Raw genomic sequence first — 17214 nt, 5'->3', positions numbered from 1 at the left:
GAATTGTGAAGAGTTCATTATATTCTCCTGTTCTGTCTCTTCTTAGTCTAGCTCATAACAGAACATTTCAGCAGCATCACACTTAAGTGTTTTAGGCTCTTTTGCTCTGCTGCGAGTCAACCGTAATTCATGCGATGGCATTCTTTTGTTATTTGGTATTTATTCCATCTATTAGGTTGAATCTGAGATCCACAGATGTTTGCACATGTCTCCAGCAGAGAGTGCTAGAGGTATAGAGTGCAATAACAGATAAGTGCACTCCCCTCTAACCGCAGGATTGCCATGTACTAAATGAAGCGCTGGTTTCAGTGCACCATAGTAAAACATTTTAGACTGCGCTGTGGAGTGATTCAGCAGATGTGTCCCATTCATGATTACTAGAAGAAAGAAATGTTGCTGATGCTGTTGTCTTTGTTGACTGAGCCTGTGAAACATATCGGGCAGAATGTGTGAACAGAAATAGAGGTGTGAGATAGTGCCCCTGTCCCTGGTGCTGAAATTTCAAACTGCTACCATTAAGTGCTTTGACTGAGAGAGACCTTGACAGCTATCTGCTGGTGGTTTACACACACACACATGCACTCAGATGCATGAGCTGTCAAGTTATATTCCATCAGCTGCAGGTATAAGGGCATAGCGCAGTTGAGATTCAGGCAAGACCACTTTCTGCACATGCAGGGGGAAGCCTAAACCTTGCAAGAGTTTGGGACTTCTTTGTGCTTGCTGGTGCCCCATTGGACAATCACTAGAATACAGCCCGTACTCAATATGACCCTGCTTTCAAACCTCTTTTTGTTTTCCTCTTTTAGCCTGATAATTTAGATTTTTCTCCCCCCATTAAATGAACCTTTTTTCTTGCTTAGAACACTCTCTCTTTGTTCCTTAAGGTTGCAGCATGGTGTAAGTGAAATTAAAACAATGCATCAATCAGCTATAGAGCACAACACTGAAATGTATTTGATGAATAAATACGCATAAATCTGCTAACATCTCGTGTAAGTTCCACCTTTAAGACAGATATGAGCAACATTTTTGCCAGAGGCCCACATTGAATAGTTAAAGTAATTAAAATGCCTCACATATTAGACAGTTGAATTGAAACAGTCGCTTATGCTAGCTGCTTACGTCATACAGTCCTCCAAAAATTCCCTGCCAGAGGAAGCCAGGCTCAGTTTCTCAAGCTTATGTAACGGCATTTATCTATCTCTTGTTGATCATTTGTGGATTTCTGACTGCTTGAATAAGGCGTGGGAATTTTTGTTGCTGTGTTAGTTTTTTTAACTAAGCTATGTTATTATTTTCTTTGATTATTTAACATCGTTCTTATTTTTTGTTTTATTTAATGGACATTTTCAAGCCCTTTCTTCCCTCATCCTCACGGTGACTTTCCTGTTGTTTTGTTCTGATCCACTTTTAGCCTTTAAACTCTCACACTGTTTAGCTTTTTATCTCTATGTGCATTTTGTATCTGTAATTCATTTATTTGCGTAGACTTTTGTGTAGTCTTTGTAACAGGATCTGCATTTAAATATCTATTCTCATGATGAATCTCTAAATATTTGAATATGAAATTTAAATATAACATTTGAATATTGAAATAAGTCAGTTTGGTCACTCCACCCTCCCACCTCATCTCCTGATGTGTACCTCTGTCACTCATGCAGAGCACTGTCACAGCAGCTGTGGCACGCAGCCTCTCTAAACAGCTGTCACAGCAAACATTTTCCTGTGACTGCAGGTCACATATTAAGTAACTATCACATTCATGCTTATTCCAACACACACACGCATACACACATACACAAAAGCACATTTGTTGGTACATCTGTTCATACAGAGGACAGTTTTCATGTACATCTGGTCTCGATCATTCCCTGTATTTGTGTGTGTGTGTGTGTGTATGTTGGGATATGTGGTGTGTGATTGGATGGATTTTATTCTAATCATTCAACAGTTTTCAGTCATTGTCTCCCTTTCCTGCGCTTGTGCACATTAGATAATGTAAAACCATTTGGAATTGATGAGCGAGTGGACCCGTGTTTTGCAGCGCATGAGGACATCTGGCTTCTTTTTTTTTTTGTTCCAGAGGAGAGGGGAATTTTTTGGGGGCATTTTTTTAGTTGAGGATTGCCACTAATTTAAAGGTGGTTTTGCTTTGATCATGTGGAAATGATCTATCTGCATAATGTTTATGCAGCGTGAATCTTTATTACTTTTCATACATTCAAATACTTTTTTTATGGTAAAAAAAATTAGATAGTTTTAGTGCCTGATCGGGTCACGTGTATGAAAGTTAATAAAGTGAATCTTCAACATCTCTTAAACCATTTTTTGGGACAGAAAGAGGTAGAAGAGTGAGGTCATGGCACATGCTGCAGCACATCTGAAGAAAGCTCGTGAGCTTGAGCTAAATCCAGAATATAGAGCCCTACAGAAAGCCAAGGAGAAGAGGAAACGGCAGCGGGAAAAAGTTGAGAGAAAGCGTCAGGTAAAACAGATTTAAAATACTTGCAATTTCCTCAACAAACACTTGTAGGCTGAAGGAGTTGAAGGAGTCTGTGGGAGAGGGTGTTGTCCAAATGTGATGGAACAATGTGCAAGTTACTTGAGAATAGTTTAAAATTTTTACAAAAAAGGAAAATCAAGTCAATTGTTTTAACATCTTCATAGATATTGTTTGGCGTTTTAGCTTCTATTAGACAGGGTTACCTGTTAGACTGGCAAAATGGAGAAAGAGAGGAAATCCCTCAGCAAAGAGCCCAAACTGGAAACAAAACCAGGCTGCTGCAGCAAATATTTAGCCTTTGGTTTATTGGGTGTATGTCCAACCTACTGAGCTACTATTGTAACATGGCTCATTATTGATTTGATATCTTACCCAATCAAGCTTTATGAGGATAATCATCTATTTTGCATGTCCATTGCACTGCTAGCTGTGACAGCAAACAATGTGACTGTGATCATGCTGAAATGAAATGCATGTGAAAAGCTTTCAGAGGCTGCTATGTTTCAGACTCATGTTAACATTGATTCAGTTCCTTCTGTTCTGTTCACACACTATATATCACAATGACAAAGCAGAATCAGTTTTATGTAGTTCCTGAACAACATTTGCTTGCCCTCAATTGTACACCAAACAAATTAAAATGCATGTATACTCGAGAAGTTTGGATACTGTACATAACTTAGCATCGTGTCCTCATATGTGCCCACCTTCAGTTGAGCAATTTAACTAACTTTTAGGTCTTCAGTCTTCAGTTGCTGGAGCTTTGCTAATGTGTCTGTTGCACTGCCAAATATTTTGAGTAGAATAAACTTTAGCTTCACATTATATTGATTTGTCTTCAGATCTAATGAGTGCAAACATGTCTGATTGGAGTAGCTTTTTGCTTTTGAGACAGTTAATTTTGGTAGAATGGCAGCAAGCTGGCATTGTGCCTTTAAGTGATGAATGGCCATCATTTAACGCCGGGATAATGGAGGTTTTGCCTTCTCTAAGAAGGAACTCGTGATCTCATCTTGCTGGTTCTTCGTGACTTGCCTGACCAAAGCCTTTCTTATCTAATTACTCACTTTGGCTGGATAGTCAGATCTCGGAAGTCTGTTGTTCTTACCAATCTTTGTCCATTTTAGAATTTTTGAGGCTTTTGTGATCTTTGGCATTTTCAGTGCTGATACAATACTGAGAAGAGGTTTGATTTCTACCCTATGTCAGCAGACACTTGGACAGAGTAAAGTGTATAATCCAGCATCCTTAACTGCTTGGATGACTCAGGATCAATTGACACAAATCCTGTAGCTTATAGCTGGTTCTCTGTCTCTCCTAGTTTTCTTGGCCTACAGATAAGTGTGACATGTGGACAAGCTGACAAGTAAAAACACTGAGACTGAAAAGCACTCCTTCGCTCAGACACACCTGACTGCATCTGTAATAGGATATCATATGATTTTAGAAAGGTCTGTGCCATATTCCTCCTGAGTAACTTAACTTCAGAGCCCTGACAGAGTAAACATACCACACACACACACACGCACACACACACACACTACTCCTGTGTGCTGTGTATGCATTATATACTGACTAAGACTTAAAAGCACACTGAAACACTGTGGTTAGAGTGCTTCTTCTGCTCATAATCTAAATGTTTCCTGTTAATATAGAGCACAGCATGTGAGAGGAGTTCAGTTAGGATTTAAATGGATCCCTCACGATGAGTTTGGCATAGCAATTAATATTAGATTCTAAGCAAGAAAAGTTAGTTATATTGGATCTGCTGTGTTTTTGCTGGACTTCCGTCTCTCCTTCCTGACTCTTGGATTTTCTGGGGGAGCACTGTAGGCCACGCAGCCCACATTCTGACTGCAACACAGCTGTCGTGCACCCCGCCTTGGTCACACACAGCAAGGGGCTGGGGACTTGGTTGAACTGATGATCTGTAATGGTAAAAATAGCCAAGCGGGAGAGACTGTGAGTGTTAAATGTTTATGTCTGCAGTTGTTAGCCTACTGAGAAAGAGGAAAGCTAAAGGAAGAGCACATGGGTTTGGATTAGATGCAGCACGCAGACTGAAACAGAGCCAGAGGTGTCAAAGGCTGAGGAGTTGAGTTATTGGAAGATGGAAAAGGATATGGTAGTGTTAATGGAGAAGAAAGTAAGATTTGTTGGAACGTTAGGAAAGTTTGGACGAAGCGTTTGATGCACTGTAGGACTGACTCATGCAGACAGTCATCAGGGAAATAGAATGGAAAGGAGTTTTATCTAGTGCAAAGTGCAGAGTGGACTTTGGTGGACCATGCAATACTATATCGTCCTAAAGTGAGTTAAGAGGAGCATAATAATCAGGTATAGTAAGGATATTCATATCTGAGTTGGATTGTAACTATGGGTAATGCAGCGACATGTAAAGCCTGCGGATCAGATAAAGCGTTGAAGTCCAATGGGAGTGACAGTAACCTAGACCAACACACTGATTACTACAAGGCTGCTGACTCTGGACCTGAGGTGGATTATTTACTGGTAAGAGGTGGAAAGGCCATGTCTCTGCTGCTTTAATGACTGCATTTTCTGATACATGAATTGCGCTGATTAAGTTCTTTTACATCTGTGCTGCTAGAGTCTATGTATCTGTGAGTAATTGTGTGCATTTATGTGTGGTGACCCCTCATGTGGGAGGTTTGACCTGTGATCCTTCACAGGGGTGTGGCCTGACTTATAGTGAGAAGCTCATAGTGCTCATTAACACCCGGCAGTGTCTGACTAACACATAAATACCTTCACGTCATTGTGACATTCAGTTTCTGTAGCACAATGAAGTTCATCTTTATGATTTCTAAACAATTATTCCACTTGTTGATAGTTGATAGTCAAATAGTTAACTGACAAGTGTCTTGATTATAAGGCAAGAATTTACGTTATTTACAAAAACGAAACATGCCGTCATATATTAATTCGCTGCGCTTTTCCCCGAAAGCGACATTAAAACTTATTAGTTTTTGTTTTTTGATTGATTTATGATTTTTCTTGTGATTTTGCACAATGTTCAAATGTTTTCAGACACCAAACACTTTTTCTGGGGGGGGTGTATAAACCCATACATATACCATAGTGAGATAAATAGTTCTGTCTTTGAAAGGTTTCAGTGTCTTTGATTATTTGTCAGAATTTAGTAAATCAGATTTAATATGTCATTTTGTTTAAATGATTCGCAGCTGTTTAGAAAATATTTAGAAATTTTCTGATATTTCACTTTATTTCTTTTACCTTTTCAACTGTAAAACATGTTCTGTTTATGGCAATAGTAAAAAAAACAAAAAAAAAACATTGGTGGAATTGATTCCTCTTGATATCAACATAAGCTTCTAAATCAGATCCACTCTTGGCCTTTTAAACTCTCACACTGTTTTGGAGAGTTATTTATGGCCACTGTGAGATATGCAGCCGTGGAATGTTGAAGGAGGGGTTGATTTTGAATGGAGCTCAGATGAAAAAAACACGTGGATGGTGCTGTCCTTCTGTTACATCCTTTTAAGAGTAGGAGAAGTGGGTCACCACTTTTGCTTGGTTCAGTGTTAAACTTTCATTTCAGTGGTTTTATACACAGAAATCCAGTGAAACACAGATTTACTGTGCTCACGGCTTTGGGTTTCAACTCGTAAAATTAACGTAAATCAGAACATTTTTGTGTGAAGACCTGGTTTGATGTAAGGTTGAGGCTCTGCTGGAAGTGAATGATCATGTAATGTGATAGAGATGTGCATGTGTGTGTGTTTTATCCGCTACATAATGGTTGATTTTCTTATTCAGACTCTATTACAAGCAGCCTGACTTTCAGAAAACCATGCAACACATATTAGCTTTTCGCATGAAATGGATGTTTTTCTGCTGATGTAAAAAGGGCAAAAATCTCATTTCCACATAGATTTGATTTATCAAAACAAAAAGAGAAATGTGATTGGTGTCATTAGAAATGCTTATATTTCTCGTGTTTGAGTTTCTAATGTTAGCCTGATATCTGTCTTCCCCCTCCAGTCTGACAGTAACACCAGTTTTCTCCGGGCTGCTCGAGCAGGAAACACTGACAAAGTCCTTGAATTCCTCAAAAATGGAGTAGACATTGGCACCTGTAACCAGGTAAGAAAACCTCTGACAAACCACGACACAGGCTACATTTGATTCTCAACACCGGTACTGTTTCTGTTGCTGTGTGTGATCTGCAAGGGCATAAGTTTGCATAGCGACCAGAGGGACAAGTCACAACCAAAGTTTGGGAAAGACAGAGTTATCCCTACCAATATTTTTGATAATATTCTAATCTAACATTTTTTTTTTGTTTACATAATGCATTAAATATAATATTTTTCACAAACTCATTCGTAGTATTAAGCATTTGTAGATAAGTATTGCCCTCTCGATGCAATGTTCAGTGTAACCAGCAATGCAACAAGGTAAGATATGCTGCCATTTGATTGGCTGAAGGGTCAGCATGCCCCTCTTGTCACCGCTCCCAACGAGGAGACGCGCTGACACATCAGATTGGCTGTTGCAGACAGGCTTGACGCCACAAAATCATGAAAGCAAATCCTCACATTAATATTTCGTTTGGTCTCAACATTTTTGCCCGGGTTTCTGCTTTGTAAAAAGAAAATGTCACTAAAAAAGAAAAGAGACAAGAGAAAAGAGAAAGAGAGAAAAGTTATTTCACCACCCAAAGAGTCAGTAGAGTAAGTAACTACCCACACTATGCTAGCCTTCTCGGCTAACGTAGACACTCATTCTACTATGGAAAAGTGTTAGTGTAAGTTTGAAAAGTGTAATGCATATAGTCATCATATAAGGTCTACATTTTATTCATTGATGCATTATTTATCATTCAGGAAACTCGGAGATCCAGTACAGATGTAGTGCAGGTTGTGCAAGCAGCAGCTGGACTGTTAGGTCTTCAATTGATCAAGTATCCAAGTATTTTCTTGGTCAGCTTAATTCAGTGACTATTTTATTTTTTTCTGTGTGTGTGTGAGAGGAGGGTAGTGTCCCCACGAAAGTTAAGACCAAACTTACGCCCTTGGTGATCTGCATTCTTTTCTCCCCTCCTACTTCAAACCGGTGATATACCACGTCGACTTGTCAGAACATGCTGAAAACATGCGAATAAGACACAACTTTGAAGGGAGTTATTCATCTGAATGGAGACCTCAAGACAGAAATCTAGTGCTTCTTATAGCTAATAATATCTAATATGGGATTTCAGTCTTTCACCCACACTGGAACAGCTGTGGTGATGCTGGAGTCAGACCGTTACATAAAGCCTTCTCTAGCACATCCAGGGAATTCTTAACCGGGTTAAGGTTGGGACTTTTTGGTGGCCAAACCATGTGTGAAAATGATGTCTCGTGCTCCCTTAACCACTCGTTCATGGTCACTCTGTATTTTGAGATGACGTCATGTTTTGCCTCCACAGGCTTGTACATTAAGCTGTATGCATGATGGCTGCTGTACCGCTGCTCGTCTTATCCTAAAGTGCCCATCACTCTGAAACAGAATAAAGTGGATTCATCAGACCATGTGACCTTTTTCCATTGCTCCAGAGTCCAGTATTTATGCTCCCGAGCAAATTGAAGCTTTTCTTCTTTTTTTTTTCTTTTTTTTTGATAAACCTCATGATAAGTGGTTTTCTAAAGGCTCACAGTTGTTAAGTCCAAACACTTGAGTTCACTTTGCATTGTGCATGTGAAAGTGCTCTTACTTTCACTATCAAACACTGCCATGAGTTCTACTGTTGATTTTTCTTCATGTCAGTCATCTCTGATTACCATAATTTAAGATAGCTGGCACATGTTGGCCAATTCAGTCACTACTTTCAAAATAATCTACGGTATTCTCTTGCACCTGTAAATATCCAAAGGTTTGTCATCAAAACATAATGTAGAGACAAAAAGTCTTGTAAGCACTTAGTTTGAGATTGTTATCAATGAAAAAGGATGATGATGGTATCAAGGTTTGGACAAATAAATCTAGCCATACTACAGTTAACTAATCAATCTTGTTTGAGGTAAAAGCATTTCTCATGTATTGAGTAGACAGTGTAGAATACAGTTTACTTTTATATAATTCAAGTTTTACCCTCCAAATATTAATCATAAACTCAAGAACTGCCTGAATTGGACACCACAATATACATATTCTTATTAAAACACAGTACATGTGATACAAACCAGGGGTTTGCTTTTCAAACCAGTTTAAGCTAGTCTCTGCTCTACTGTGTCATATTGGCATCACAGAATTTGGCTCGCTCAGCACATGCCTAAGCAAACCACCACTATTATAACCACCGTCATTTCTATACTTGTGCCCCCCCATCAATCCTTGTTACATTTGTGGGGGTCTGTTTCCCACTGACAGCTGCTCTCAACCCCCCATACCCACCCTCAGGCGCATTCCTTCCCCCTGCAGCTCTGTCATCCCCTCTGTCGCATTATGATTTGCAGAAGTCACAAGGTAGCTCAAAGGAGGATGTTAAATGAGCCTATGTGTTGTGTGTGGGTGTGCATATGTTATACGCTACTGTCTCATTGCTGTTGGCCTTTTGTAATTCTGAGGAAAAATTAACAGCAACTATTTATACATCGGACTGAAACTGGCTGGTTGCGAGGAAGTAGCAGGTGACCACTCATAGCTCCACTATTTGTTGACATAGAGACCGTGAGTTTTGTTTTGTTCAAGGCTGACTATACATGGCTGTGCTTGTGTGCATACACACACACACACACACACACACACACTCCATGTCTTGCAACAGGAGAGCTCTGCCCTTGATAGTATTTCAGTGTCAGATGATGAAATTTGAGACCTTGTCAGGTGATCAAAAGTTTGGCTGACATTTTCATATGTATCTCAGCGATGCCCTCATTTAGTCTGACTCTGTATGTGTTTGGAGGCCCATAGACTGTAGCATAGGTGTTATTTTGTTTTTAGGGAATGATATTAGGTACATGCCACCCAATCTGTTCATTTCAAATTGTATCGGAGAACTGATGAGTGCAGATCTATCTGAGGTTATAAATTTGAACACACATATTACACAAACATCTTTTTGTCTCAGTGGTATTGCCTGTGTAAGGCTACACATATCTACAAGCCCTCCATTTAACTTCAAACGGAAGGATATTTTGGGTGTAGTAAAACTGAAATCTGAACTCACGTTAGTTTGGAACTAATCCAGTAACAGGTTAAGCTGAATCGTCTCTAGTGTTGATGATAGCTGAGAAGTTAAACACAACAATCAGTGGTTTTACTGTTCTCAAAGAGATATTGAATCTTAGTGAATGAAATACCTCCACAACCACTATAATACTACAGGTCCACCTCTCAAGGAAATGAGCAAAGTAATATTAGAGGAAAAGCACTTCATATGCAATTGCAAAGTCATTATCAGTAAAAGCACACATTAGCAACATAGCCCACAGACTCACTGATATGATGGTAAGAAAATCACAAGGTATGAAATCATACAAATCTAAATCGCATTGCCTAGCTTATTTAAACCTGAACGTTAGCAGTGTGTTCATTTGTAACTGAAGAGTCCAATCTTAGAAAGCATCAACTGAAAAGTCACTGGCAGTGTCTGGTGCCAGTGGCAGGGAGCGTTCCACACAAGTTAAAGAGAAGGAAAGAGATATATTTCGAGTCTGCCAAAGGCACAGTCATATTAGTATGCCTCTGTGTTGAACTGATTTTATGAATGAGGCTAACAAATACAGATAACTGTCTTGGTAGAAAACTTCTTTACCAGTTTTCAAGCAGTGTGTCTTTGTGAATGTAAGAGCTACTGAGAGGAAAAAGGGGACATTCCATTTTGGGTTTACTATAATAGACTTATCTGTTGGTGTATTTGTGTGAGAGATTGTGCCTGAGCTGTGTGTGCTTTTGTGTATATGAGCTGTTCTGCTCCACAATTGAAGCCTAGACCTTTTCTCTAATCTACTGTTAATCCTTTGTGAGTGATATTACTCTTTAAGCTGCATGCATTTATTTTATTTCCCCTTTTCTTGCCCCCTACATTTATCCTCACGTGACACTTGTGTCCTTAAAGCAACACCACATAAATGTGACCACTTGGGTCAATGGTCAAAAGGAGTGAAAACATTAATCTGCGCTGGACGGAGGTCATCAGTTTCTGTCCTGCGGGGGGGAGCTTCAAACTGCTGAGGCTGAACGTCCATTAGCTAAATGAAGCTTTCACTTACAGTTCAGCTCAGAGCAAAAGGAGCTTTAGATCAGTTTGTGTGACAGGGTGTGTACATATGTGTGTTTGTTAGTGGTTATGCTTGTCTCTCCTGGAATACATAATGGTTTAGATGTGATTGAAACACTCTAAAAAGATTGCATCTGTTTTTGCTGTGTCAGGGTCCGCCATTTTACATCTGACGCTAACACAGACTCTCCTGCTTGTTCAAATGTCAGCAAAGAGCGTCTGGTCCCTTATTTGGGCATTGTTTCATTTCTCTTGTCACCGGGGCACCATCTGACTGACAGACAGACCGACTTACTCTGTCATAATTTCTAATTTACTGAGGTGATGACACTTGAAGCTTTTGCTGTTTGACCTGATAAAAGTGATGAGCATTTCTCCAAAGCAAAGTGAGGCAAACATCTCAAGCTCGGGATATGCACACTCATCACAGCAAAAGAAAGTGTAAATGTGCATAAATCACAGGGCAAAGACACAAAGTAGAGCTAACCTATAGCAGTACTGTGTATGGCAAATGATAATTTACTTTAAGCATCATTTTTACCTTTTAAAGTCATATCACGTGCCCTCAACTAGACACCCTCTTGAACACTTTGGCCTTTCAGGAATGCCCACTTCATTCTCCTTTTGAAAGCTTGACATTTTCATTGGCATCTAAAAATGACCATCTATCTTTGTGTGTGTGTGTGTGTGTGTGTGTCCCACATAGTGTCTATGACTGAGCAGAAACATTACACCCTGTTGCCTGTTTGGCATTTCGCAACTCAGAGAGCAAGCGAGAGGGGATGTGTGTCTATTTTCTTAATTGTGTGTATGTGCATGTTGCACATGCAGCAGAGAAGGAATCAGACGAGTTAGCAGCAGAACAGCTACTCTTTGTAATCCGGGCCGCTTCACTGAGCCTGCGGAAAAGGGGATAGTCAAGGAACCGAATGGAGCTTGATCACCTTGAAATCCATGTTTGAGCACCATTTAAGAAGGAAGAAGATATATACACAGAACAAACTGACAGAACAGGACTGACAGTGGCTTTTAAGGAGCAGGGAATCTGAAGGATAAGCAAACACTTTGAAGTTCTGTCTAACTTTCAAAAGGACACGAAATGGAAGAAAAGGAGGATGAGGTGAATCTTTCTTCTCTACACACCTCTGGCTCAGAGGAGATATGTGTGCATGTGTATTAAATGAATAGATCTTTTCTGTTGTGAGTGTGAAACATTTAGGCTCTGCCCTCCTCCTGTGCTGCTACTTATGTGCAGATCTGTTTTGATGGATCTGAGGCCTTTGATGTTCCCAGAGGGGAAGAAAATGCTATTTTTTTCCATGACAGATGCAGCACTTTCTGAGTATAGATAGCCTAAATCGTCTGAGTTTGTCTGATTTGAAAATGGAAGCATGAAATGCTGTTTTTACGTCGCAATATATACAAAAGGGCTCCAGTAAAAGTTCAGATGGTGGACAAATACAATAACATGTACAGCTTGGATTATTGCTGCTCATTTTACTCCATATTTTAACAAAGGTTTATCTTGTCTCAACAATTTTATGATATTCAAATAAGTAGGTATGCATTTATTGCAGGAATATTATATTTCAATGCACAGGATTACACTGTTATTATCACATCTATTCCCTGCATAAAATGCCTCGATAATGTTTGAATGTATGTTTCCCATTTTGACACTTTCTGTTTGTAAAGTAAATCCATGACTATCTTGGCGTTATATAATAATTAATTTAGCTTATCTGTTTTCTTTTGAATGTAATGTTAATATTGTCTTTGCAGAATGGACTCAATGCATTGCACCTGGCAGCTAAGGAGGGGCACACAGATTTAGTGGAGGAACTGCTGCAGAGAGGAGCACCTGTTGACTCATCCACCAAGGTGCAAACACAAACTAATTAGTGTTATTATGACTGTTATTCTGTATCAACTTTCCATCAGCTGATACTCAGCCCTGCATGGGGGAAGATAGAAGATCACATGTCAAAGAAAAAATAAAGGATGGAGGAAGAAGAGTTTGTATTACTTTCTGAAATTCCCTCAAGTCCTCTGTTTTAAAAGAGAGGAAGTGGGTCCAAACTTGCATCATATATACATATTCAACCTTAAGTTTGATGGAGCAAGAGTAATAAGTGAGTGTGTAGTATATGCTGCTTATATCTTGTGCTTCACATTTAAAAGCTAGCAGTGAGTGGACAGCTGACATGGAATCTGTCACTATGCTGCTTATGTCCTTGGACTGACATAATTACGCTCAGTGGCGTTCATTGTAACTCATCTCCTGAAAATTACAACAGATATGTTGTTTGGATTTTGAGAAAGAGATAATAGAGGGGGCATGTCATTTTAAAATGTTAATCTAATTCTTACATGTCCACACTGAATGACTTTCAAGTTTCAGCTGAAAATGTAACACATCATTCATTCTCCATGTCTCTAATACCCGAGGTTTCAGACCTGTTATAAACATCTGTCCCAGTGTCTGTCACTTTAAATGCAAATTTGCAGCTGTTGTTCACACCTGTTCCAGGAAGAGAGCTGTACCTCTCCTGCTGAATGATACTTTATTAGAACAGTAGTGATTGTTTGACACATTGTTAAAGTCCCACTCCAGTAGTAATCCTGTCAGATTGTGCATTTTTAGGTTCTGGCCACAAAAAGTTCTCATGGCCTTAAATGTCTTGTGTATGACTCTGCAATTTTGTCCTCATTCAGTGAATGGGGATCTATGAATATGAACATTTGACCCCACCCACTTCTCCACCGACCAGCTTAAAACTCTGTTTTCCCTATATGTTATACCTGACTTTACCGCGCTCTGCCATGGCCAGTTCCCATAGGTTAGCTTAGCACTGGTCACTGCTGCCAGCTGCCCTTATGTTTGGTTTATAGTCGTCGTCATCTCCCTGGTGCACCAAAATTAACTTCACAATAGCTGTCACTCCTGGCACTTTCGTGTGATTTCAGATTATGCACCTTCCAAATGTTCGAACCCGTTTCACCCTGTGGGAGTAGCGCATTTGAGTAACAATAAGACCTGAAGTGAAGTGTGTTCAAGCTGGTTCATCTCTAAAGCATCTGTACTACCCATCAAAACCAAAGAACAGCTATAGTAAATGTTACAAAAACATCAAAAACCACTTAAAAGCGAAACAGTGAAGTTGAAGCAGTATAATTTTGCTTGTGTATTAATATTGTACTTCCTGTACAAGTTCTTTTCATTATACTTATGTGGTGTAGCAGTGCCACCTTCTCAGTAGTGATGTCACAGCTTTCTGGATATGCTGCTGATAGCCGGCTAGCCTGGCTCGGCCTAGACGACCAAAGACGCAGCTTCAAAAACTTCATTTTTATCAGAGGCACTTTAAGTCACTCAATTAGTAGTTTCAAGTCCTATGGTCCCATTGACAGTAATATAGCCAATAGAGTGCTAGGTGAGACTACCTTGCCGATGACAATTGCTAACTTACGGTTGTGCATAGATTCATGATTATTCGCTCAAAAACTTTCAAATTCAAGTTGCACCTTTACCGAAGTCCTAATGGCTTATTTTACGGGCACAATTTCTGAATCTTCAGTGTTTGCCCTTTGTTTCAGTGTGGAGATAGCAATTGATACTTCCGCCGTATTAATTTTTTGGTCCAGGTAATGACCTGGACCAAAAAATTAAAATAAAGAGATTTCTGTGTCCCATCACACATTTTATATCTACACCTTTATCAATCAACTCTGATTTTGAACATATCTACACAGGCTGCACACTTGCTTGTTGCTCTCAATCTGACCTTTTCTTTGCAGAAAGGAAACAGTGCCCTCCACATTGCCTCACTGGCTGGACAAAAAGAAGTAGTCAGACTTTTGGTGAACAGGGGAGCAGATGTCAATTCTCAGTCACAGGTGAGAATTTTAACAATTATTAGGGAAGGAAATGCATTAAAAAGTTTACAGCCAAGAACAAGATGTTAACTTCTATTAAACTGTATGTATGTGCATGTGCTTTATGCTTTTGTCTCTACAGAATGGCTTCACTCCACTCTACATGGCAGCCCAGGAGAACCATTTGGAGGTGGTGCGATACCTGTTGGAAAATGAAGGGAACCAAAGCATTGCAACAGAGGTATGTTTGAGTGTGAAATTCCTATATATGTATGAATGAGTTCCTCTGTTTTTTCCCAAATGAATTGAAACCTTTTTTTTCTTTTTCTTTTTTTTTCTCGACTTTCTAGGATGGATTCACTCCTCTTGCAATCGCTCTCCAGCAGGGCCACAACTCAGTTGTCTCCCTGCTTTTGGAGCATGACACAAAGGGTAAGGTCCGCCTGCCTGCTCTGCACATAGCAGCACGCAAAGACGACACCAAGTCTGCTGCACTCCTGCTCCAGAATGACCACAACGCTGATGTCCAATCTAAGGTGAGGGAGGGAACCAAACAAACTGTTTAAAGGAGGAGAAGGTTTAATGGAAGTGGAGGAAGAGATATAAAGGGAGAATAGAAACAGAAGGAAGGGGAGGGTGTATATATAACAGGCATGAAAGTAGCATTAACGAGGAAATAACAGAAGTAAGCAGGGAAGTAGCAAGAAGTGTACAATAATGTATCAAAATGCCAGTTTCATTCAATTCATTGATGATTTGCATGCACTTTACAGAATATAATAAAGCTGGCAGAGCTGGCCCCTCCTATTGCACCTTGCTGTGTGCTTCCTTATCTTTGCCTGTGTTTTATATTCCAGTTGTGAAGTCCTTTCCTTAACAATCCTACACCCTATCCCCTCTTTCTCTCTCAATGCATCCTAACCAGATGATGGTCAATAGAACCACAGAGGTATACTGACTCATCACCTCTTCATCTGATTCTGTTTAGTCACCTTTCATCATCTATATCAGCTCTTTTGTGCTGACTTGCCCCTTACTTAATGGGGACTTTTGTGACATAGGGAAATCCTGCACGTCAGATTTATGTACTATGAATATGAATGCATGGATCTCACCATGCTTTGTCACACTCTGCATGGCTATCGATATTAATAGTTTGATTACCAATGACTTGCTTCAGGATTTCTTTTTTATGTTTAAAGGGGTTTTTAAAAAGTTTCAAAATGTCTTTGTGTTACAGAATGTCAGTGTTAAACATTGACAGATACATTTTTACTTCTTCATTCATGACTCTTTCTCTCTGCCTTACCTACAGCATGAGTACTTTGGAGCATGTTGGTGTCATTGTTTTTCTTCTCTGATACACTTTGTGGATCTTTAAGTTAACTTTGTTTCTTAATTAAATTGCACCATGTCTATCAGAACGGGAAGGTAAGGAGTTAATCGCCCTACAAAAGTGTACTGTAGATATTTGTGTTTGTAGCTTTTATGTGAAACTTCACCTGTCTTTTGAAGAAGATACACATGGTTTCAAGCCGACATATAGTTGCTCTGTCTTCAGTTTTGGTCGCTTATTGTCCTTCATTGCAACCTTTTTTGTCTTTAAATATCCATAAACACAATAGTTGGTTTTTTTTTAGCAAGCACAGCAGATATATTGAGTTTTGCATGCATTATATATTGCATGTGCTATTTTAGGATGTGCTCATTTATAGTGTTTCTTCTCATACTGGTGTCTTTTTTAAGCACGCTGCCTTGTCATTACACTTCAATAGAATCAGGGTTCTTTCATGTATCTACCACAGATACACCTTTCTTTCTTTCTCTCTTGCTTTCTTTCCTTTCCTTCCTTCTTTCTCTCTCTCATCTGTTTTGTGCCTCTCACCCTCTTCCTCTGCACTCTGTTCTTGTCTGTCATAAACAGAGTGGTTTCACCCCCCTGCATATCGCTTCTCACTATGGTAACGTGAACGTCTCCACCCTGTTGCTGAACAGAGGGGCCGCTGTTGACTTCACGGCCAGGGTAGAGCCCCATTTCTTCTTCTCAACAAATAAAGACTCTTGGTCTTTGTTCCACTCTGTCTATTAAAACTTGATGTGTGCGACTGTTTGTATTTTGACCCTTACAAAACAGTCTGCTTGCTATTCCATATTCTAACTTTCCCTTTAAATCTAAGTTTTAACAACTACATTTACATCTGTCATGTCGTTATTGCCTCCTGCATGTTTTCGGCTGAGACTGATACATTTACGTAGCTAGGTAGTTTTTTCTGTCTATACCTTTTTACCCAATAGAAGCAGAAACATAAATGTTATACAAAATATTCAAGCTCTTGGTGTAATTTAATTTCCTGCTCATAAAAGAATAAATATTATTGGGTTGCATTTTTGAGAATGTCATTCCATCAGTTTTTGTGGCAAACTGTACTTTTCTCTTTGCTCCTTGTCTGCTTTGGCAGAATGGGATAACGCCTCTTCATGTGGCCTCCAAGAGAGGCAACACCAACATGGTGGCTCTGTTGCTGGATCGAGGTGCTCAGATAGATGCTAAAACAAGGGTGAGGCTTGTTTAGATTCTGGACATCCA

At 39.6% G+C, this 17214-nt stretch overlaps 1 protein-coding gene across 1 annotated transcript in view; it reads left to right on the top strand.

The window, feature by feature from the left end:
- The window catches only part of ank2a (ankyrin 2a, neuronal), a 92672-nt gene that overhangs the window by 11609 nt on the left and 63849 nt on the right, over positions 1–17214 (top strand). The window contains exons 2-8 of the mRNA XM_072383310.1: positions 6530–6631; positions 12534–12632; positions 14550–14648; positions 14770–14868; positions 14978–15163; positions 16552–16650; positions 17087–17185. Coding sequence (XP_072239411.1) covers positions 6530–6631; positions 12534–12632; positions 14550–14648; positions 14770–14868; positions 14978–15163; positions 16552–16650; positions 17087–17185 — 783 coding nt within the window. The remainder of the gene's footprint in view (positions 1–6529; positions 6632–12533; positions 12633–14549; positions 14649–14769; positions 14869–14977; positions 15164–16551; positions 16651–17086; positions 17186–17214) is intronic.

This window comes from Leuresthes tenuis, unplaced genomic scaffold (assembly GCF_036924035.1).
Source record: "Leuresthes tenuis unplaced genomic scaffold, fLeuTen1.0.hap1 SCAF_4, whole genome shotgun sequence".
NCBI lineage: Eukaryota > Metazoa > Chordata > Actinopteri > Atheriniformes > Atherinopsidae > Leuresthes > Leuresthes tenuis.
This window is presented reverse-complemented; position numbering and strand designations above follow the sequence as displayed.